General features: G+C 41.3%; 2 protein-coding genes across 2 annotated transcripts; one reads left to right on the top strand and one right to left on the bottom strand.

Annotated features, from left to right (window-relative positions):
* The first annotated feature begins 1,528 nt into the window (after positions 1–1,528).
* snx22 (sorting nexin 22) lies at positions 1,529–20,581 on the top strand. The gene is made up of 7 exons (XM_046356944.1): positions 1,529–1,826; positions 13,862–13,945; positions 14,228–14,332; positions 15,464–15,558; positions 17,620–17,652; positions 18,148–18,215; positions 19,804–20,581. The coding sequence occupies exons 1-7, from the start codon at positions 1,746–1,748 to the stop codon at positions 19,935–19,937; spliced, it is 600 nt and encodes a 199-aa protein (XP_046212900.1). The 5' UTR covers positions 1,529–1,745; the 3' UTR covers positions 19,938–20,581.
* A 169-nt stretch (positions 20,582–20,750) lies between these two features.
* On the bottom strand, positions 20,751–23,524 carry ppib (peptidylprolyl isomerase B (cyclophilin B)). The gene is made up of 5 exons (XM_046356930.1): positions 23,325–23,524; positions 21,704–21,817; positions 21,511–21,604; positions 21,234–21,418; positions 20,751–21,131 (listed from the first exon to the last, which is right to left on the bottom strand). The coding sequence occupies exons 1-5, from the start codon at positions 23,457–23,459 to the stop codon at positions 21,009–21,011; spliced, it is 651 nt and encodes a 216-aa protein (XP_046212886.1). The 5' UTR covers positions 23,460–23,524; the 3' UTR covers positions 20,751–21,008.
* Between the last annotated feature and the right edge of the window lie 449 nt (positions 23,525–23,973).

The following is a 23,973-nucleotide window of genomic DNA, read 5'->3' as shown; positions in this document are numbered from 1 at the left end:
CGATCCAAAATCATACACTAAGATTTTTGAAAGTGCAGTTGAATTTTTTTTTTGCCTTCCATCATGAGTGATGAGTGATTTCTGCATAGTGCATCTATAAGAAAATAAATTGTAGAAATAGGCAGGGTTTATGACTTACCGCAATGGAGGTGTCATAACGGTGGTGTGGTCCTGTGGTCCTTCTGTAGCTCAGTTGGTAGAGCATGGTGCTTGTAACGCCAGGGTAGTGGGTTCGATCCCCGGGACCACCCATACGTAGAATGTATGCACACATGACTGTAAGTCGCTTTGGATAAAAGCGTCTGCTAAATGGCATATATATACATATATATATATATAACCATAAAACCTAGCGGTCAAAGAGGGAATTGGCTCCAATCGTTTTTTTTCACCATTCATTTTTCCCTTAGGGGATTTTAGAAACACTTAAAATAACGGCTGTGTAAATCTCTCGGACAAGGTGATTTATCAATATATTTGGCTGTATTTATGCTCAGATTAGAAAATGCTAATTAGCATCAACGTAGACATCATGCAAGACTACAAACTCCCTGTAAACTCCTGAGCGTCATCGCTTTCTGACACCTATGCTAACTTGCACAAGACCGTTCACAAAATTGTCCACTTAAAGAAATGCAGCCATTTTGTTCATTACTACAGTTATCTAACATTAGGTAGTTAATCCAGAGATGCTTAGCTTTGCCTCGATTCGGCAGTTTCGTCATCATGGCCTTGTTAGTTCTTTATGATAGCCAAATTAGCATTTCATTTCGGGGGTAAATATTGGTGAATATATTATTAAGAGTGATTTACGTGGTTATCAAAACGTCATTCCAGTGTAATCCTACACAAAACACAGACTTTATTTGAAGTGTTTCTAAAAAATACCCACTGGGAAAAATGAATGGTGGAAAAACTATTGGAAACATTTCCTTGTTTGAGCACTAGGCTTAATGGGTATTATGACTACTGTAGTACTCTATTGGCAAAGACGTCTGTATTTGCATCTGCATCTGTATTTGTTTAGGCTGGTGATTGGATTGCAGATATTTACATTTACATTTAAGTCATTTAGCAGACGCTCTTATCCATAACCTTATAGTCATATTCAGCCATGTTCAAATGGGTTTATGCAGATAGAACTTTATAGTTTAAAAACATGTATTTTTGAAATCTAACTTCACAGACCGATGAAGAACCATCTAAACATCAATTATATGTGACCAACTCATTTATTGATTTAAAAATATTTTTTTTTATTCCAAATAGAACTTCATAGTCCGAAGCTTTCATTATTGTCTTTCTTACAAAGGCAGAATAGCCCTACCTCATCAAGAGACGAAGCTATATGTAATCTGTCAAACCAATTATTCCCGAACACCATGTAAATTAATGTTGTTTTGGCATTATGGCTATTGAATTAATGCCCTGTGTAACACGAAACATTTGAATCAACACATGGATGTCGTTTTTTCCTTTTAACGTAAGGCATTTTAGATGGGGTGCACAGATTCTCCAAATAATTTGTGGGAGGAGCATTGGAGAGTGTCTCAAACGTTGCCCTGAATTTACGGTAACCGAGTTGATATTGTCACGTTGGCCATTATCGCTTTATGTTCTCTTACCTGGATTTTCCCCGAATGTTTAGAAGTGGACATTGTTAAAGATTGAAGACAGAAAAGCCGCAGCAACCACTCAGTAGAAGGAAGGCAATTGGACAGTTTGCGCTCAGAAAAGTCAGATGAATGGCTGAAGATTCCCCTATGATTGAGGTATCGATTCCGTCGCTGGAGCGAGAGGTAGACGAGTCGGGGAAATTGAGAAAGGTAAACTGTTGTAGGCTTAAAAAGTATCTGGATATGTGTGGCACAGTAAGGTTCAAAACTTATTTTAAGGCATTCTCTTATGTTTTCCCACAACTTGTCATGCACAATTTGTTGCTCATATAAGATTTTTAAAGTATATTTTTTACTGCTTGGATAGGCGATATTCCACTGGTCCTTGGTTTGCCGTTCGTGCCGGCTGCCGCGCCATTCCTTTGCACCAGGCAAGCTAGAAGGGCACCTAATTCCATAGATTTATAAAGCGTTTATTATATCATTTCTATCATTTTGTGAATCATTGGTGCCCTTGTGTCCTGTATTACACAATTGTGAAAAGCTTCAGTTGTCTGTGGCAGCTTTCTCCCACTTTCCCTTAAAATATCATTTGAAAGCCCTGAGCCTCATTTGAAAAAGAGACCCATCAACACAGAAGTATTGCAGTTTGCATGCCAAACAAAAGGAAGCCAAGCACCCAATCTTTTTTAGAGGACAGTTGCCATAAACACAGGCAACACTCAGTGGTGGAAATAGTACCCAATCGTCATACTTGAATAAAAGTACAGATGTCTTAATAGAAAACGACTTAAGCGAAAGTCACCCAGTAAAATAGAACTTGAGTAGAATTCAAAATGTATTTCGTTTTAAATATACGTAAGTATCAACAATACATGCTATGAATCATTTCATAGCATGTAGGGTACAAGACAGCATGAATTAGTTTTTGAAATTACGGATTGCCAGGGGCCAGTCGGGGACCCATTTAGGGCAGGTGGGGCTGAGCCCCACCTGTGTTGAACCCCACATCTTTATAACTTTTTTTTTTTTGGGGGGGTTGCCACACCAAGATTTACATGCTAAAATCGCCACTGCCAGGGGCACACACCAACACAATTTACAAATAATTTGTTTAGTGAGTCCGCCAGATCACATGCTAACAACTGGCTCTGCTCGTGAGTCATTGTGCACATGTTGATTTTGTCTATGCCTTCCAGAAGCATACATGACACGCAGGTTAAAATACCAAAACCAACTATATTAATTAATGTCAAAACTAGAGGTCGGCCAATTAATTGGCATGGTCCATTTGTAATTGGGTCCGATTTCAAGTTTTCATAACAATCGGTAATCAGCCTTTTTGGACAGCGATTATGGTCGATTACATTGCAATCCACGAGGAAACTGCATAGCAGGCTGACCACCTGTTACTCGAGTGCAGCGTCAAAATGACCTTGTGGTTACAAGGAGCCAAGGTAAGTTGCTAGCCAGCATTAAACTTAACTTATAAAAAAACAATCAATCTTCACATAATCACTAGTTAACTACACATGGTTGATGATATTACCAGGTTAACTAGCTTGTCCTGTGTTGCATATAACAATGCGGTGCCTGTTAATTTATCATCGAATCACAGCCTACTTCGCCAAACGGGTGATGATTTAACGGAAGCACATTAGCGAAAAAAGCGTGATTGTTGCACAAATGTACCTAACCATAAACATCAATGCCTTTCTTAAAATCAATACACAGAAGTATAAAATGTTTTACCTGCATGTTCAGTTTAAAAAAAAAATCATGTTAGCAGGCAATATTAACTAGGGAAATTGTGTCACTTCTCTTGCATTCAGTGCAAGCAGAGTCAGGGTATATGCAACAGTTTGGGCCGCCTGGCTCGTTGTGGACTAATTTGCCAGAATTTTACATAATTATGACATAACATTGAAGTACTTAGACTCTAATCAAATGTATTTGTCACATACACATGGTTAGCAGATGTTAATGCGAGTGTAGCAAAATGCTTGTGCTTCTAGTTCCGACAATGCAGTAATAACCAACGAGTAATCTAACCTAACAATTCCAAAACTACTACCTTATGCACACAAGTGTAAAGGGATAAAGAATATGTACATAAAGATATATGAATGAGTGATGGTACAGAACGGCATAGGCAAGATGCAGTAGATGGTATCGCGTACAGTATATACATATGAGATGAGTAATGTAGGGTATGTAAACATTAAATTAAGTGGCATAGTTTAAAGTGGCTAGTGATACATGTATTACATAAAGATGCAGTAGATGAGTACAGTATATACATATGAGATGAATAATGTAGGGTATGTAAACATTATATTAAGTAGCATTGTTTAAAGTGGCTAGTGATGTATTTTACATCCATTTCAATCAATTCCCATTATTAAAGTGGCTGGAGTTGAGTCAGTGTGTTGGCAGCAGCCACTCAATGTTAGTGGTGGCTGTTTAACAGTCTGATGGCCTTGAGATAGAAGCTGTTTTTCAGTCTCTCGGTTCAAACAGCACTTTACTACATTTGATGAAATACAGAAAGGTTCCTTATTTCACTGAAAGAATAAACGTTTTGTTTTCTAAATTATATTTTCCGGATTTGACCATATTAATGACCTAAGGCTCATATTTCTGTGTTTTTTATAATTAAGTCTATGATTTAATAGAGCAGCCTGACTGAGCGGTAGGCAGCAGCAAGCTTGTAAGCATTCATTCAAACTGCACGTTACTGCGTTTGCCAGCAGCTCTTAGCAATGCTTGAATCACAACACTGTTTATGACTTCAAGCCTATCAATTCTCGAGATTAGGCTGGCAATACTAAAGTGCCTGTAAGAACATCCAATAGCCAAAGGTATATGAAATACAAATGGTATAGAGAGAAATAGTAGACGTGTCATAATTTCTTTAATAACTACAAGCTAAAACGTCTTAATGAAGAACTGGGAATATTGAACCACCAGCTTTCATAGGTTCTCATGTTCTGAGCAAGGAACTTAAACGCTAGCTTTTTTACATGGCACGTATTGCACTTTTACTTCTCCAACACTGTTTTTGCATTATTTAAACCAAATTGAACAGGTTTCATTATTTATTTGAGACTAAATAGATGTTATTTATGTATTATATTAAGTTAAATTAAGTGTTCATTCAGTATTGTTGTAATTGTCATTATTATATATATATTAATTAATCGGTATCGGCTATTTTTTGGTCCTCCAATAATCTGTATCGGTGTTGAAAAATCCTAATTGGTCGTCAAAACACACTCAAAACATTCATGGACATTTAGCTAGCTTGCTAATTTGACTTGGGAGAATAATATTTGGTTGTTATTTTAGCTCAAATGCATATGGTCCTTTTTTTGCTGAAACTTTGTAGAATTTGAACCCATTTTGAGTCACACAAAATCGTGGCTTCTCTACTCCGACAATTAATCCACCGATAAAAAGGGAAACCTAGTTCGTTTTCAGTTTTCCTTGATTAATCTCTCCTCGATTGTTCTTCTGTCAATTTTACGTGTTCTATTGATAAGTGTGTGAATTTGACAATGTTGCTGTCCTGCAAGGCATTCGAATTGTAACGGGTACTTTTGGGTGTCAGGGAAAATGTATGGGAGTAAAAACAAAATGTTTCTTTAGGAATGTAGTGGAGTAAAAAATATAAATAGTCAAGTACAGATGCTTAAATGGTACTTCAAAGTATTTGTACTTAGTTACTTTACACCACTGACTACACCTAGCTGCCGGAATGACAGTTGCCAGTAGAAAAGTTGGTGTTGACAGCATTTTTTTGCACCTACCTAGCACTGGGGACTTGAGTGCACTTTTTGTCTGCATTTACACAGGCAGCCCAATTCTGATCGCTTTGGATAAAATAATCCGATAAATGGCTTATATAGGATACATATAACATGACTGAATATACTGGCACAAAGTTAATGGACTTGGGCAAAAAGTTTTTTGTTTTTGACAGTGAAAACCCCCAAACAATGTCTGAAGTCATTTACCACCGGTTTTGGTTGTGAGCTGTTGGCTTGAGAGCTGTCTGCTTGTTGGCTTGAGAGCTGTCTACTTGTTGGCTTGAGAGCTGTCTACTTGTTGGCTTGAGAGCTGTTGGCTTGAGAGCTGGCTGCTTGTTGGCTTGAGAGCTGTCTGCTTGTTGGCTTGAGAGCTGTCTACTTGTTGGCTTGAGAGCTGTCTACTTGTTGGCTTGAGAGCTGTCTACTTGTTGGCTTGAGAGCTGTCTACTTGTTGGCTTGAGAGCTGTCTGCTTGTTGGCTTGAGAGCTGTCTGCTTGTTGGCTTGAGAGCTGTCTGCTTGTTGGCTTGAGAGCTGTCTACTTGTTGGCTTGAGAGCTGTCTACTTGTTGGCTTGAGAGCTGTTGGCTTGAGAGCTGTCTGCTTGTTGGCTTGAGAGCTGTCTGCTTGTTGGCTTGAGAGCTGTCTACTTGTTGGCTTGAGAGCTGTCTACTTGTTGGCTTGAGAGCTGTCTACTTGTTGGCTTGAGAGCTGGCTGCTTGTTGGCTTGAGAGCTGTCTGCTTGTTGGCTTGAGAGCTGTCTACTTGTTGGCTTGAGAGCTGTCTACTTGTTGGCTTGAGAGCTGTCTACTTGTTGGCTTGAGAGCTGTCTGCTTGTTGGCTTGAGAGCTGTCTGCTTGTTGGCTTGAGAGCTGTCTGCTTGTTGGCTTGAGAGCTGTCTACTTGTTGGCTTGAGAGCTGTCTACTTGTTGGCTTGAGAGCTGTTGGCTTGAGAGCTGTCTGCTTGTTGGCTTGAGAGCTGTCTGCTTGTTGGCTTGAGAGCTGTCTACTTGTTGGCTTGAGAGCTGTCTACTTGTTGGCTTGAGAGCTGTCTACTTGTTGGCTTGAGAGCTGTCTACTTGTTGGCTTGAGAGCTGTCTGCTTGTTGGCTTGAGAGCTGTCTGCTTGTTGGCTTGAGAGCTGTCTGCTTGTTGGCTTGAGAGCTGTCTGCTTGTTGGCTTGAGAGCTGTCTGCTTGTTGGCTTGAGAGCTGTCTGCTTGTTGGCTTGAGAGCTGTCTGCTTGTTGGCTTGAGAGCTGTCTGCTTGTTGGCTTGAGAGCTGTCTACTTGTTGGCTTGAGAGCTGTCTACTTGTTGGCTTGAGAGCTGTTGGCTTGAGAGCTGTCTGCTTGTTGGCTTGAGAGCTGTCTGCTTGTTGGCTTGAGAGCTGTCTACTTGTTGGCTTGAGAGCTGTCTACTTGTTGGCTTGAGAGCTGTCTACTTGTTGGCTTGAGAGCTGTCTGCTTGTTGGCTTGAGAGCTGTCTACTTGTTGGCTTGAGAGCTGTCTGCTTGTTGGCTTGAGAGCTGTCTGCTTGTTGGCTTGAGAGCTGTCTGCTTGTTGGCTTGAGAGCTGTCTGCTTGTTGGCTTGAGAGCTGTCTGCTTGTTGGCTTGAGAGCTGTCTGCTTGTTGGCTTGAGAGCTGTCTGCTTGTTGGCTTGAGAGCTGTTGGTTTGAGAGCTGTCTGCTTGTTGGCTTGAGAGCTGTCTGCTTGTTGGCTTGAGAGCTGTCTGCTTGTTGGGTTGCATCTACACAGGCAGCCCAATTCTGGTCTTTTTTTCTTAAAAATATCTGATGTGAAAAGATCTAATTTCACTGTAAAAACAAGCAAAAGGAAACCCTTTGCCCAAGTCTCTGAACTTTGAGCCAGTAAATTCAGTCATGTTATATGTTGCCAATATACACAAAGAATACAGAACATTATGAGCACCTGCACTTTCCATGAAATAGATGGATGAGGTGAAAGCTATGATCCCACTTGTTAAATCGAAGTTAGATGTCACTTGTTAAATCCACTTTAATCAGTGTAGCTGAAGGGGAGGAGGCAGGTTGAAGAAGGATTTTTAAGCCTTCAGACATGGATTGTGTGTGTGCCGTTCAGAGGGTGAATGGGCAAGACAAAGTATTGAAGTGCCTTTGAACGTGGTATGGTAGTAGGTTCCAGGCGCAACGGTTTGTGTATCAAGAATGGTCCACCACCCAAGTGACATCCAGCCAACTTGACACAACTGTGGGAAGCATTGGCGTCAACATGGGCCAACATCCCTGTGGAACGCTTTCGACACCTTGTAGAGTCCATTCCCCAACGAATTGAGGCTGTTCTGAGGGCAAAAGAGGGGGTGCTACTCAATATTAGGAAGGTGTTCTTTATGTTTTGTACACTCATTGTATGCCATTTAGCAGATACTTTTTTCCAAAGCAATAATTGTATACTTTTCTTTTATTGGTTGCCACGGCTGGAATCAAACCCATGACCCAGTTGAAAAATGGGTTCACGTTACACATCCCACAGCAGCTGTAGTCTTAACAGGATGACTAACTTGCCTGCCTCCATGATCAACAAAAGTAAGACTGAAGTCATTTTTGACTGACACACAATTCTGCTTCGAGTCACTCTTGAGCTTTTGGTGTGTGTGTGTTCACACTATTGTGCCAACCTGAACAGCACTTTATGTGCATGCTTGGATATGTTATTTTCACATTGTCTACTCCTTTCCAGCATGAGACTAATATTGCTTGGGAAGCTAAAAGTGGGCTGAGCTGACCCTTAGCTAGTCTGATAATATAGCTGTCGCCAGTCTTCTTTTAAACAAGCAGAGGGACATAGTCAATTATCCATTTCTTGAAATAGAGTGGGGTTCAAGAAGTGGTCCACTCATATCCCTTTCACGCCAACATGCCGACCCAAACTATTCTGTGCTGGCTTGTATATTTTCTATGCACATACAGTACATTGCCCTTTCAAACAGGGTTCAAGCTAGTATGGTGCATGCGTATCCAGGCCAGTTCAGCAAACCTTGGATGAGCTCGGCTGAGTAGTGTGAAAAGGGTTTTGCTTGTCTGTTAACTGTCTGATTTGGGGTGCTGCGTGTTCCACCCTGAGCCTTCTGCTGTGTTATGTAAGGAGGGGCCATCAGGCCCCTCTGTGCCAGGGGTTTGCAGGTGGAAATATCTAGCTCTATCTGCACACCCACAACAATGAAAGCTCTGTGATGGAAGGGTGACCATTGACGGGATGGCGAGAAAGAGAGGATGGCTGGAGTTCTGTCTGTAAACCGTCTGTATGGCTTCAAGAACAAAGAGACCCAATATGGAAAAATTGTCATCAGTTCATTAGAAAGACGATCTCTGTACTCTCATAAATCCCCACGGACTGAGTGAATGTACCATCAGCTCATCTGTAGACATATGATTGCATGGGGAACATATAGTGACATTAGGTTAATTGAAATTAACGAGTTAAAGCATCAAAAGTGGATGAGCTGTTTTAAAAAAACTTGTTTACCAGTCTCGAGTGAGCAGACAAAGACTCTTTTCTTTGACAGGAAGTACCTTTTTGGGCAGATGTAACTCAATCAGTTAAATTATGTGCTTCTTGTCCTGAACAGTAATTTGGTAAACGAATGAAGAAGCACAAGGTGTGCATGCGTAGGCTGGGGGAGTTATTTCCTATGAAATAGGCGCTGAGGTTTGAGACTGACTTTGCAGGTTAGTGAAGCAGGCTGAACATTGAGCAGAAGCAGGTACTTGTTGTTCATTGTGATACTTGACTTTGTGGAACTGACTAAACCAGTGAGTTCCGCCATAGCGGGAAGAACAGCAACTTCAGGAAAGGGACATTTGTGTGTAATTGAGAGGAATTGGTTACTTTTAAAGCTCATGAACAGTCAGTCACATATCTTTGTCACTAAATAACCATTAATCACAGTTTTGGTGATGGTCAAAAGTCTGTATCGTCCGGGTAATAATCTTGTATTATGTAAACAGTAATCTTGTAGCATCTCAAATGTAGAGGTTGACCGATTATGATTTTTTTTTCAACGCCGATACCGATTATTGGAGGATTCCCCCCAAAAAAGCCGATACCGATTAATCAGACTTTTTAAAAAATTTGATTTATTTGTAATAATGACAATTACAACAATACTGAATGAACACTTGTTTAAACTTAATATAATACATCAATAAAATCAATTTATCCTCAAATAAATAATGCAAACACAAAGTGTTGGAGAAGAAAGTAAAAGTGCAATATGTGCCGTGTAAGAAAGCTAACGTTTTAAGTTCCTTGCTCAGAACATGAGAACATATGAAAGCTGGTGGTTCCTTTTTAACATGAATCTTCAATATTCCCAGGTTCCACTGGATGTCATAAGGTGAATGCACCAATTTGTAAGTCGCTCTGGATAAGAGCGTCTGCTAAATGACTTAAATGTAAATGTAAATGTAAGAAGTTTTAGGTTGTAGTTAATATAGGAATTATAGGACTATTTCTCTATACAATTTGTATTTCATATACCTTTGACTATTGGATGTTCTTATAGTAACAATATAGCTTTCGTCCATCTCCTTGCCGCTACCTGGGCTCGAACCAGGAACACATCGACAACAGCCACCCTCGAAGCAGCGTTACCCATGCAGAGCCAGGGGAACAACTACTCCAAGTCTCAGAACGAGTGACGTTTGAAACGCTATTAGCGCGCACCCCGCTAACTTGCTAGTCATTTCACATTGGTTACACCAGCCTAATCTCGGGAGTTGATAGGCTTAAAGTCATAAACAGTGCAATGCTTGAAGCATTGCGAAGAGCTGCTGGCAAAACGCACGGAAGTGCTGTTTGAATGAATGCTTATGAGACTGCTGGTGCCAACCATCGCTCTATCAAATCATAGACATAATTATAACATAATAACACACAGAAATACGAACTGTAGGTCATTAATATGGTCGAATCCGGAAACTATCATTTCGAAAACAAAATGTTTATTCTTTCAGTGAAATACGGAACCGTTACGTATTTTATCTAACGGATGGCATCCCTAAGTCTAAATATTGCTGTTACATTGCACAACCTTCAATGTTATGTCAAATTACGTAAAATTCTGGCAAATTAGTTTGCAAAGAGCCAGGCGGCCCAAACTGTTGCATATACCCTGACTCTGCGTGCATTGAACGCAAGAGAAGTGACACAATTTCACCTGGTTAATATTGCCTGCTAACCTGTCTTTTAGTTAAATATGCAGGTTTAAAAAATATATACTTCTGTGTATTGATTTTAAGAAAGGCATTGATGTTTATGGTTAGGTACATGTTGGAGCAACGACAGTCCTTTTTCGCGAATCATTGATTATATGCAACTCAGGACACGCTAGATAAACTAGTCATATTATATGTAGTTATAACTAGTGATTATGATTGATTGACTGTTTTTTATAAGATAAGTTTAATGCTAGCTAGCAACTTACCTTGGCTTCTTACTGCATTCGCGTAACAGGCAGGCTCCTCGTGAGGCAGGTGGTTAGAGCGTTGGACTAGTTAACTGTAAGGTTGCAAGATTGAATCGCTGAGCTGACAAGGTAAAAATCTGTCGTTCTTCTGCCCCTGAACAAGGCAGTTAACCCACCGTTCCTAGGCCGTCATTGAAAATAAGAATGTGTTCTTAACTGACTTGCCTCGTTAATTAAAGTCGGCAAAATCGGCGTCCAAAAATACAGATTTCTGATGGTCTTGAAATCGGTACTAATTAATCGGCCATTCCGATTAATCGGTCGACCTCTACTCAAATATATACTCTGGGCAGTGGACACTGATTGCAGAGTATGGTAACTCTATAAAAATAATTTATAATGATTTTACCAGTATGATAATTAGTAAAGGATGGATGATTATTCTGCTCATGAGGATCCATGTTAGATCCAGTGGCTGCCTGGATAATGGCCACAGCCCTCCTGCTCTGAGAGCTCATTCATCCATGGATTGAGGGTCATCTGTTTCGGACCATCATTGGTATGTGATGACATGGCTCCAGCCCCATCGGTCCACTGGGTCGTGAGTCGCCTGAGCAACCCAGGAATATGGAGGCCATGTGCCTTCTTTGAACAGCTAGCCTGGTACCAGATCGGTCTGTGCTCTCTTGCCAGAGTTGGTACATGGCAAGACAGCACAGACACATCTGGGACCAGGCTACAGACAGTCAAAATGACTGTTTGCTGAGAGAGGAGTTAAGTACTGTACTAGGATGACCGCTCGAGTCACTGCTGATTTAGGGTTAGCCCTCTTTCGAAGTAACAAGAGCGAGTGCTCAGCCAGTTGCGAATAATTAAGGACCAGATGTATTTTTAGGTCAAGAATAAATACCAAAAAGGTAAACTCTTTAATGTACAGTTTATTTGTTTTATTTCGTTGGATGGTTGTAGACTGGTTCATAGATTTTAAAATATAGCTTTAAATCAGTTATCGGGTGGCAAAATTGTCCTTGTAGCAATCACTCTGGATCAACCCCTGAGAGATGAGTTTAGGTGGAAAGGGGGGCATGGGCCTTTAATTATAGCCTGAATGTATCCAGTCAGCTATATTTAACGTGACCAAAAAAAAAAGTGTGGATCAACTGCATGACTCAGCTAATCCCCATGTCAGGATGACTCTCTGTCCTGGGTCATGTTCATTTGGCACTAAATATAAGGAAACAGACTCAAATGGGGAGGGTCTACCTGGATTGTTTTCTGCTGCATGCCCTTATGAACATGACCCTGAATACTAGATTCTAAACAGCATGTCCTGAAGCTCCAACTTTAAGTCTACAACTTCAAAGGAATATTTAGATAATAGCTTGCTGGAAATGTAGGGTAGAATTTGTCATTCATTGTTCACCACACCTTGTCATGTTTACACAGAGTCCCTTCTATTCATATTTGTGAAAGTCTATCCTGCTCTCTTATGTCAGTGGCTATTTATGTATTATTGTTAACTTGGTTTCAGACCAATTTGGAGAAGATGTCCCTGTTTTTTAATTTTATTTTAGAAAGCGGGGAAGACCAAAGGATGGCCACTTTTGTACTTGTCATTTTAACCTCAGTTTTGGGTGACGGGTGTATTCTCATGTGTATTTGTCCAGATGATTATCAGCTAGCTGCCACGTCTATACAGCCGGGAGCGTTGCCATTTATCCAAATAAGCCTTCTTATTAACTACCACGGCACACACTGGAGCTTCACTGGAAAAGGAAGCATTTCATTGCTGCCCTTGTTTGATTTGTTGTAATGTACAAGAAAGCAGCCTACAATAATTTGTGTACTATCCGTGCTATTTTCCAAGCATAACAAATGTGGACAGTGCACTTGGGCTATAAAAACAATACTGATCCTGCAACTCCTGTCCTTTGGCTGCATTCTGCCAGTTATCTGTCCTCCAAATGACTGATTGCTAAGGATGTGCAGGTGTGTAGCGGATGTGTCATCCCATTCAGCAAGCTATAGAATGCCTTTAAGAAAGAACAATTCCACAGGTTGTCCTTTTTACCTAGGATTATGGTCATTCTAGGATATCTGTGTTGCTTTTCTTGTGAGCAGTAATACATGTATAGCTGAGTTGTTTTTGACCACGTAAAGCTGTAATATGTAACTCTTTTTTTTTGTCGACCCGACCAAATGCACATAGAAATTTGAGAGCGATATCTGTGATTCTCATTAAAAAACGAGTCTAAGAAGCAGTAGATATGTTCTATGTGCGAATTGTCTCTGCATTCTGTTCTTAAGTTTAGTTTTTTCCCCTTTTATACTTTAAATTTTGTACACCAGCTTCAAAATGCTGAAAATACTCTATTTTTGGTCTATCACCGGTTTAGATGATACAATGATTCTATACACTACACTTTGCGTGTTTTGCCACAAACTTAAAGGCAAAGCGATTTCTGTACATCTAGTTGTTTGCCCTGCCTGTTGACTGGTCAGGTCTAGGCAAGTGCTCCTGTGTAATGTCCCAATTGTCTCTCCTGCTTCCCAAGACTGCATTGGACCCCTTCACTGATTTTGATAGGAAATTACTAGTATAAGAAATATGGTGGGAACTCCCACAAGCCTATGTCCGCACCAACCATTTGTGTGAACGAGTTCACACTGCAGGAGAAAGGAGATATTGGGACGCACACTTGGTCCAATTCCTCAAGCAAAAGCTGCTGTTTATTGCCAACAGGCCTCTTCCTTCCCCTGCTGGATATCTGACTGCATTACACTGGACACGAAACTCGGGCATGATTGGATAACGTCAAGTCCCATCTAGTTTGTGTAGAACTACCTTTTAGAAAGGCAAACTCTTATGTGAATGGAAAGACTTTACCTTTTGTACATACATGTTTGTGTCCGATGACAAGCAAACATAATTCTCTTGATATTCCTTTCCAGAAAACCAGTGTAATAGCACAAAGCTATGCTCTGCTCTTTTCTAGCTCTTCAGAGTTGAGATATTGTTCAATGGAAGGAAACACTTTGTGCTCAGAAGACACAGTGAATTCCAGACCCTGCACAGAAAGGTAAAACAATTGCTGACTCTCTGCCTCCCCTTACTTAACACCAGAATTATACCGTATCTGAATGATTTTTAAAACCATATTTTTTACACAGTATACTCCACTCTGTTGCCATACAAACCAATGGCTAACTGCTCTACAAATATGCTTACATTTCCCTTCTTGAAACATGCCAATTATGGTCGCAATGCAACGGGCTTAGTTGTTGTTGCATGCATGACGGACATTAAGCCATTACAGGCCCATCCCCGTAATGTCATTTACAGTTTCCTCCTGCCTCCATAGCTGAAGAAGATTCTGCATCCCCCAGACTTCCCCAGCAAGAGGAGCACCCATCTGAGAACCAAGCCTCTTGAGCAGAGGAGACAGCAGCTGGAGGACTACATTCAGGTAGAATAGCGTGAATACATGGAACACTTTACTTGACACCCAACGTCATAACAGCTGACATAACGTGTCACAATGTGGTCATAACACTGTCATGGCCAATATATTTAAACATGTTGTGACATATATTGTGTTATTTTATGGCTGGTTATGACACCCACATAAGATTGTCAAAATCCACATTTATTCCAATGTGGGTTTTTTTCCCAGCCAAGAAGTTTCCTTTCGTTTTAAAAGTTTGTTTCTTAAGTCCTTTGTTGTAATGAATTCTGTTTACGGTCATGTTTTTTTTCTTTTTTCCCAGCATATTTTTAAGTAACTTTCAGAAAATACACGTTGACACTATCGTGAAGCATTATGACCGTCCTGTGCCACTTTACTTGAACTAAGAAAATAAACTTCATGACCCCCCCCGTCGAGAGGCATTATGACCGTCAAAATCATTTAAGCCAGATAGGCCTATCAGGTACACGCCCTTATGTCAGTCATCAGTCCAAAAGATGGTGTCTCGTCCTGCTCCTGAAATTTGTGTTCCGTTACAATGATGTTTTAATATGGTCAATTTCTGAACATTTTATAGAACATAAATATACTGTTAATTAACAAGTAGGCTGTGGTGAAATGGAATGTTTTGCCTTGTGTGGTAGGTTTTGTGGGTTCTGACACTCTTATGTAGGTGTCATAACCAGCCATAAAATATTGCAATATATGTCACAACAGGTCTAAATAGATGTCATGACAGTGTTCTGACAAGTTATTTCAGCTGTCATGACCATATTATGATGCCGGGTGTCAAGTGAAGTGTTACCGTATTTACTTTATTCAGTTAGGAGGACTACATATATTAATTACATACCATGTTCAGTTACCACATTCACGTATGAAATGTAATGAATATATTGTACGTGCCATATTAGGACTTTGAAACTATATTCGGGTACGAATTGACATCAAATATTTAGGTATGACTGAGGGACTGTGTCCCGTATGGGCATTACCTGATGCTTGCAGTAGCCCCGCTGGATTGCAGCCTGGGATAGTTGACATTTTCAATAATAGTTACTAATCCAGTTTTAGACTGTGTGTGTGATCAAAACCATTTTTTTTGTATTTTCTACTGGCCTCTCTCTGTAGGATATAATTTACCAGTATGAAGAAGTCCCTCAGGTGCTGCTGGACTTCCTGCATGTGAAACATTTCCACTCTGGGAACAAAATAAGCAGCCTTGAGTATGTACCTGCCTGCCTCTGTCCCCTCACTTCAACCAGCTACTCACATCAGGTTCACTTCAATAAAGTTATCAGACAGAAAAAGAAGTATATTGAATATGACGTGTGTGTGTGGCTAGGAGAGGAGAATCTGATGTCGGTCAAGATTTTATGATATCTGAGGTATACCAGTGCCTTCAAAATATTTACACCCTTTGATTTTTTTGTGTCAATGATCTACACACTATACCCCATGTCAAAATGGAATTGTGTTTTTAGAAATGTTTACAAATAAATTTTAAAAATATATATATATTTTTTTAAAGTATTCAACCCTTGTTGTTACGGCAAGCCTAAATAAGTCACAAGTTGCATGGACTCTGTGTGCAATAATAAATAGTGTTTAACATGCTTTTTTAAATGACAACGCCATCTCTGTACCCCACACATCTGTAAGGTCCCTCAGTCGAGCAGTGAATTTCAAACACAGATTCAACCACCAAGACCAGGGAGGTTTTCCAATGGTTTGCTAGGAAGGACACCTATTGAATGTCCCTTTGAGCATGGGGAAGTTATTAATTACACTTAGGATGGTGTATCAAAGATACAAGCGTCCTTCCTAACTCTGAGGAAGGAAACCGCTCAGAGATTTCCTCATGTGGCCAATGGTGACTTTAAACCCGTTAAGAGTTTAATGACTAATACTAACCTAATTGAAAGAGTGAAAAGTATTCCAAAACATGCATCCTTTTTGCAATATGGCACTAATGTAATACTGTAAAGAATGTGGCAAAGAAATTCACTTATTGTCTAGGGGGAAATCCAACACATGACAAGAGTACCACTCTTCATATTTTCAAGCATGGTGGTATCTGCATCATCATTTGGATATGCTTATCAACATCAAGGACTAGGGAGTTTTTTTTAGGATAAAATTAAATGGAATAAAGCTAAGCATAGGCAAAATCCTAGAGGAACTTGTTTGTCTGCTTCCCGTCAGATACTGGGAGACAAATGAACCTTTCAGCAGAACAATTACTTAAAACGCAAGGCCAAATATACATTGAATGTTCCTGAGTCTATGGCATGACTTGAACATGGCTGTCTAGCAAGGATCAACAACCAACTTGACCGAGCTTGAAGAATTTTGAAAAGAATAATGTGCAAATATTGTACAATCCAGGCGTGCAAAGCTCTTCGAAACTTAGTCAAAGTTGATTCTAACTTGTATTGCCTCATAGGGTTGAATACTTATCTAATCAAGATATATTAGCATTTTATTTTCCAAAATAATAATAATTTAAAAAAATAGTTAGTCTTTCACTTTGACAGAGTATTTTGTGTATGTAGTTGACAAAAAAAAATACAATTAACTTTATTTTAATCCCACTTTATAACGACAAAATGTGGAAAACTTCAAGGGTTGGAGTGCAGTGTTGTGCAATTGAAAATGTAGAGACCCTCTGTTGAATTCAGTCATGTTATATGTAGCCAATATACACACATTGTACAAAACATTAAGAACACCTGCTCTTTACATGAGACTGACCAGTTCAAAGCTATGATCCCTTAATGATGTCATGTGTTAAATCCACTTCAATCAGTGTAGATGAAGGGGAGGAGACAGGTTAAAGAAGGATTTTTTTTTTTAAAGCATTGAGACAATTGAGACATGTATTGTGTGTGTGCCATTCAGATGGTGAATGGGCAAGACAAAAGATACAAGAGTTTTTGAACAGGGTATGGTAGTAGGTGCCAGACGCACCGGTTTGTGTCAAGAACTTCAACACTGCCAGGTTTTTCACGCTCAACAGTTTCCTGTGTCTATCAAGAATGGTCCACCACCGAAAGGACATCCAGCCAACTTGACACAACTGTGTGACACATTGGAGCCAACATGGGCCAGCATCCCTGTGGAACGCTTTAGACACCTTGTAGAGTTCATGACCCAACAAAATTGAGGCTGGGAGCACAACTCAATATTAGGAAGGTGTTCCTAATGTTTAGTATACTCTGTGTATATTGTTTAACATGGGCAAATAATAGGTTGTAATAAAAACAGTGGTTTCCTCATCATTTCAGATCATTTGATGATAGTGACCCTCAGGGATATGGGTGAGTTTCCCTTTTATCTTATGAACAGCCATGTGTATTCTGCCTGTGTGCCATACAGTACATGTCCCCCTGTGCTTTGGTTTCCGAACCGGTCCTCGGGTTTATTCTCGGGCTCGGGACCCTCTGAAGTTCCACTATGATCTATTCTAACACTAGCACACCTGATTCATCTTCATCAGTTGTCCTGGTGGATTGGTTGTCCTGGTGGATTGGTTGTCCTGGTGGATTGGTTGTCCTGGTGGATTGGCATGGGGGGGCAAATTGAGAAGGTCTAGCTTATGAGGGTTTGGGCATGCAGAGCAGAGGGAAAGTGTAAATGCCATACAAAAATATGCTAATTAAATGTATGCATAAGAAAAGTACATGTATAATCTCAATTTAGAATGCTGAAATCTGCAAACGGTTACGCTCCATATTGCAAAGCACACATCTATATTGTATTAACATTTTGCTCATTCAGCTCTTCGACTCACCCAGTGGTCTCTTGTCCCTCAGCTGTCAGCTGCAGCATCAGCGTGTGGTGGGATTCTGTCGTGACCCCTATCTCCTGGAGTCCCCCTCAGGTACGGCAGGCTTCCGCATTGTCGTATGGCTGTTGGAGATCCTTAGACCACCCAGACGATTAAAGGGGGGAGCTTACACTTGAGTGTCTAAAACTAGGTAGAGAGTAAGTAGAAATGATAATGGACCTATACTGTATATTTAGAACTGCCCACCCTTGGCTGAGAGCCTATATCCTCCTTTTGAGATCACCACACTTTCTACCATCATTGCCAGTAACATCCAGCTCACTGTTAATGTTTCCTCAGGATGGTCTCCCTTTTTAAAGAGCTTGCTGAAAGCTTTCTCCGCTAAATGGCCGGGTACTTAAGTATTTTTGTTGATGTTTTAGTTATTGGTCGTGTTCCAGATCAAATACAGTATATGGACACCTGCTGATCGTCGAACATCTCATTTCAAAATCATGGGTATTAATATGGAGTTGGTCTCCCCCTTTGCTGCTATAACAGCCTCCACTCTTCTGGGAAGGCTTCCACTTGATATGTTTGAACATTGCTGCGGGGACTTACTTCCATTCAGCCACAAGCATTAGGGAGGTAGGTCACCGATGTTGAGCGATTAGGCCTCTGGCTCGCAGCAGGCATTCCAATTCACCCCAAAGGTGTTCAATGCGGTTGAGGTCAGGGCTCTGTACAGGCCAGTCAAGTTCTATCACACCAATCTCAACAAACCAGTTCTGTTTGGACCTCACTTTGTGCACGGGGGCATTGTCATGCTGAAACAGGAAAAGGCCTTCCCCAAACTGCTGCCACAAAGTTGGAGGCACAGAATCGTCTGGAATATCATGTGCTGTAGCGTTAAAATGTACCTTCACTGTAACTAAGGAGCCTACCCCGAACCATGAAAAACCACCCGACCATTATTACTCCTCCACCAAACTTTAGTTGGCACTATGCATTTGGACAGGTAGCGTTCACCTGCCATCCACCAAACCCAGATTCGTTACTTGGACTACCAGATCGTGAAGCGTGATTCCTCGCTCCAGAGTACAATGGCGGCAAGCTTTACACCACTCCATCTGACGCTTGGCATTGCGCATGATGATCTTAGGATTTTGTGCTGCTGCTCAGCCATGGAATCCCATTTTATGAAGCTCCCGACGAACAGCTATTATGCTGACGTTGCTTCCAGTGGCAGTTTGAAACTCAGTGAGTGTTGCAACCGAGGACAGACCATTTTTACACACTCGGCAGTCCCTTTCTATGAGCTTGTGTGGCCTACCACTTCACGGGTGAGCTGTTGCTCCTATACATTTCCATTTTGCAATAACAGCACTTACAGTTGACTGGGGCAGCTCTAGCAGGGCAGAAATTTGACAAATTGACTTGTTGGGACATGACGGTGCCACATTTTAAAGTCACTGAGCTCTTCAGTACAGTTGAGTCTCCTACCAATGTGTGCTTGATTTTTTTAATACACCTGTCAGCAACGGGTGTGGCTGAAATAGCCAAATCTACTCAGCCTCAGTGTACATTGGAGTTGCCTGCCAGGTCTCACAATGCCAGGACAGGCGGTATCAGCTATTCACATATGGCGTGCAACTAATCTAGTCGGCAACCATGGTATTGAACTTCTAATCTATTCCAACAGATCTGCCGGACATCGTCACGGATGGGGTCCTGCAGGGCTTGTACCCCCGAGACATCCGTGTCAGCTTCACAGCCTGCACAAAACCCAGCCTCCCAGAGAGACCCAGTCTGGCACCAGCGATTCCCTCTATATAGTGGCAGCCCATGCAGAAGTCCTGACCCTAGGATCTGTGGATTATGAAATGGCCTTGATAGTAATTTGGATGAATGTCTTGTCTGAATCAGCAACCAATGGAGGCCCATTTGCTTGTATACTACCATACAATAGAAAATGTTTGTTACTCTGGGTGCTTGACTAGTCACAGGCCAATTGAAGATGTCTAGAAAGCAATGTCATAAGTTGGTGGTTCCTGCTTATGAACAAAACGCAATTGTTTGTATGTAGTTGAGGAGTCCACCATTAACTGACTATCGGTCACCTGCCAGCTCAATGTCCATACGTTTCAGCTATCCACATGCAACAATTTGATTCCGCACTAATAGGGTGGCAGGTAGCCTAGTGGTTAGCATGTCGGGCCAGTAAGTGAACGGTTGCTGGTTTGAATCCGAGCTGACTGAAATGCTTTGCCCTTGAGCAAGGCACTAAACCCTAGTTTTCCCCAGGGGTGCTCTACTATGGCTGACCCTGTAAAACATCACTGCACCTATCCAGTGTGGCAACAAACCTTTTGTTTATGCATGAAAGCAATAGTCTGCCTGGAATGAGTTTCACAATCCCTGGTATTTCATATGTAACTGTTTTTACATGTTAAGCTTTATATTAAAATACATGACCCATGTTCATTGTTCTACTTGCAATATCTATCAAGTTAAGTTGTCACATACACAAGAACTGCTTTTCTGGCAAACTAACCGCAGTAATCAATGTAATACTAAAAATAAGGTGCAACATACATTAGGTTGTGATCACACCACTTAAACATTCTCAAATGAACACTAGAAACAATCTTAACAAAACCTGGATCCTTTATTGAAGATGTATCCTTTACAAAATGAGCAGGTATCAGCTGCACAACAACCATACTGGAATGCCTGTTTGGAAATGGACCCAGTATGCCTTTGCGTTGATCTGGCACTTAACTTCAATGGGCAGCTTCTGCTACCAGGACAACCGCGCCAGGAGCCCAGTGGTAAACAAAACAGAAAATTCAATGGTCTACCTACACCCCACAGTCCTGCTCCCCCATTTAATAAAGTTAACTTGTTTTACTCCTTAGCAATTGCGAAGGGCTTCTCCACTTCAATCTTGCCACAGTCGTGGATGGACACGTCTTTGAGGGGCTTGTCCCGGCCGTCTGTCTTTGTGGCCTCGATCTTCTTCACCACATCCTGTAGGGGAACAATACCGCGCGTGAGGGGTATGCAAACAGATTCAGCTGCAGGGGGAGGTGTGTATTTGTTCTGTTGTTGGGGTTGGTGGGGAGTACTCACCGTGCCTTCCAAGATTTTGCCGAAAACCACGTGCTTGCCATCCAACCAAGGTGTCTGAATGGTGGTAATAAAGAACTGGGAGCCATTGGTGTCCTTGCCAGCGTTGGCCATGCTCAGCCAGTAAGGTCCGTAGTGCTTCAGCTTGAAGTTCTCATCAGGGAAGCGATCTCCGTAGATGCTCTTGCCTTCAGGGAAACAAGGATATTGACAATAATCAATAATTTGCATTGATGCCCATACCATTATTGGTAGTTATACATCAATTAATTCCCCTCACCGCCAGTGCCATCTCCTCTGGTGAAGTCACCACCCTGGATCATGAAATCCTTGATAACTCTGTGGAACTTGCTGCTTTTGTAACCAAATCCTTTCTGTGGAGACAAGCAGCAATACATTAGTGAGTACCTCAATGGTTCTACCATAATATATCAATTTGCTAAATCGATACCCTGGGTATAAAAAAGACTCACCTCTCCAGTTGCTAGTGTAATGAAGTTCTCAACTGTCTTGGGTACAGTTTTCCCAAACAACCCAATGACAATTCGGCCAACATCCTCATCTCCAATTCTGATGTCGAAATAAACCTGTTAATGAGTAAATGGGTTAGCAGGAATTCTCAAAGGCAACTTGTTCTCATCCTGGAATGGCATCCCTTGTGCACTACAGATAGGCCATCATGGAACTCAAGTGACATTTGAGAGAGTAATGTCTATGCATTCACATTCTTTTTTTCCCCCAGAAGACCTGATGGTGTGAACATCTTACAGTGGCTTGTATTCATGGATGCTACGCTTCACCGGAATAGAAAAATATATATCTTCCGTCCCGCGTTTCATAATGTTCCTTCAGTTCTCAAGGGGCTGAATGTAGCTCACCGGAAATAGCATCTGAGCAAGTGAAACAGCGCCCCTCTACGTGTTGGCCATCTGATGCTGTCTGGCCCAAACGATTAACATTGTTGCCGCACATAGCATTACATGGAATGCAAGGAAAGCCGGCGAGCATTTCGCCTACCATGATAACAAAAAAAAGTATCAAATTAGAGTTGAGCTAAGCTAACCTTGGCCTGACAGGATGGAAGTTCAATATGTAGCAGGTAATGTTAACTAGCTAAGGTTGCCCATGAATGAAAGTTATCCTAGAGCAAGCATTTTAGCCAGGTAGCCGTAGACATTAGAGCGTGTACTGTAGGACAGTGAGTTCGTTTCTTCAACATGTAAGTGGCTAGCATTGGCATTTCCCATTGATTTTACCCACGCATCGCTACTGCTTAGAGTAGCAGTAAACCAAAACAGTTTTTGGAGTTTCATTTAAAGGTTTTGGAGGAAGACTCCGCCCAGACATGCTTGGCAGTAAGGATTGTTTGAAAGGTTGTGATTGGCAACAAAACCGGTTTCTTAGTTCTCATTTTACCATTAGCTGCAGTAGGTTGTTCGGAAATTTGATTTATGGAAGTAACACGGTAACTACATTGCCTATAACCGGTCAAACAACCAAATGCTTCACAAACGCAAAAATTACTTCCAATTACGTGTGTACGTTTTTTCTTTACTCGTGAATGGGCTCCCGAGTGGTGCAGCGGTCTAAGGCATTGCACCAATGTTAGAGGCAAGCACAACCGGCCGTGATCATGAGTCCCGTAGGGCGGTGCACAATTGACCCAGCCTCGTCCTGGTTTGGGTTTGGCCGGTGTAGGCCATCATTGTACATATTTTTGTTTTTGACTTACCTAGTTAAATAAAGGTTAAATAAAAACAATTGCTGACGACGTTGGGCGCAGTCACACGTAGTTCCAATCCGAATAAGTGGACGTGGCCTAGTTAACTACAGCAGCTAAAATTTTTTTTTTTTTTTTTACCTAGCTAGTTAAGGCCTGTATTTCGTGCAAGCATCGAGGCCGTGCATTAACTAGTAACTAACCGCTGCATCGCATTTCGCCGAGTTCGTTTAATTGTATCACGTCTTATGACATTGTAGTTGGCAATATTTTAGACCTGAAAAGTCAGACAGCACAAAACGGTTTCTTACTGCAAACGTTAGTTGTGCACTAAAAAAAATCCCTCCCGTCTTTCGACTTGCTAGATACCTTACCTTGGCCGTGACTTTTGGGCCCTTCTGTTTCTCGTCAGCGTCTGATCCGCTCGGGAAGAGCAGAAATATCACCGACCCAACGATGACCGTGACCGCAACCAAAAACTTCATCCTTCTCTCGCAGATTCGAACCATGAACAAGAAAAGTGTAGCCGTGGCGGCCCTAATGTACGTGTATGTGCCGGGGGAAAAGTGGGTATATCCGGGGTGGAGACAGCTGCCTTAACGCAGGCCTTTACCCTCCGCCCATGATATCCAATTGGAGGAGGTGCGGTTTCAATCTAGCCAAAATAAAACGTTTTACTATGATTGGTTTAGTCTGCACATTGTGCCATGTATAACCCAATCATGGATGGATACGCGTAATGCGCACATAAAGACACATCCGTGAATTCGATTATCTGGCCCGGGTTGGTCCCTACCCCATTGAAGTTTACATTTAAAATAGTTAAAGAGCGACTGCCCCTTAAAAAACAGCGATGTGGCATTGATATGAGTCAAACATGTATTCTAGTGTCAAACTTGATTACAAAGTGTTAAAATAATAATTTTGTTCATGAAGTCAGTCTTGTCTGAAACCGAGTTTAGAACCTCGGGGCATCACACCGAGTAAATGAAGGTTGGGTTTCGATTACAATTATGTCAATAA

The sequence above is a fragment of the Oncorhynchus gorbuscha genome, linkage group LG01 (assembly GCF_021184085.1).
Source record: "Oncorhynchus gorbuscha isolate QuinsamMale2020 ecotype Even-year linkage group LG01, OgorEven_v1.0, whole genome shotgun sequence".
In the NCBI taxonomy this organism is placed as follows: Eukaryota; Metazoa; Chordata; class Actinopteri; order Salmoniformes; family Salmonidae; genus Oncorhynchus; species Oncorhynchus gorbuscha.
The sequence above is the reverse complement of the archived record's forward strand: the minus strand, read 5'-3'. Positions and strand labels throughout refer to the sequence as shown.

What these genes read in the sequence shown, in the direction of transcription:
- snx22 (XM_046356944.1), top strand. Translation starts at nt 1,746, where the DNA reads ATGGCTGAAGATTCCCCTATGATTGAGGTATCGATTCCGTCGCTGGAG. An exon ending in TCCAGACCCTGCACAGAAAG is followed by an intron (nt 13,946 to 14,227) that starts GTAAAACAATTG and finishes CTGCCTCCATAG; the next exon opens with CTGAAGAAGATTCTGCATCC. An exon ending in AGCTGGAGGACTACATTCAG is followed by an intron (nt 14,333 to 15,463) that starts GTAGAATAGCGT and finishes CTCTCTCTGTAG; the next exon opens with GATATAATTTACCAGTATGA.
- ppib (XM_046356930.1), bottom strand. Translation starts at nt 23,459, where the DNA reads ATGGTTCGAATCTGCGAGAGAAGGATGAAGTTTTTGGTTGCGGTCACG. An exon ending in TTACACTAGCAACTGGAGAG is followed by an intron (nt 21,605 to 21,703) that starts GTGAGTCTTTTT and finishes TTGTCTCCACAG; the next exon opens with AAAGGATTTGGTTACAAAAG. An exon ending in GCAAAATCTTGGAAGGCACG is followed by an intron (nt 21,132 to 21,233) that starts GTGAGTACTCCC and finishes GTTCCCCTACAG; the next exon opens with GATGTGGTGAAGAAGATCGA.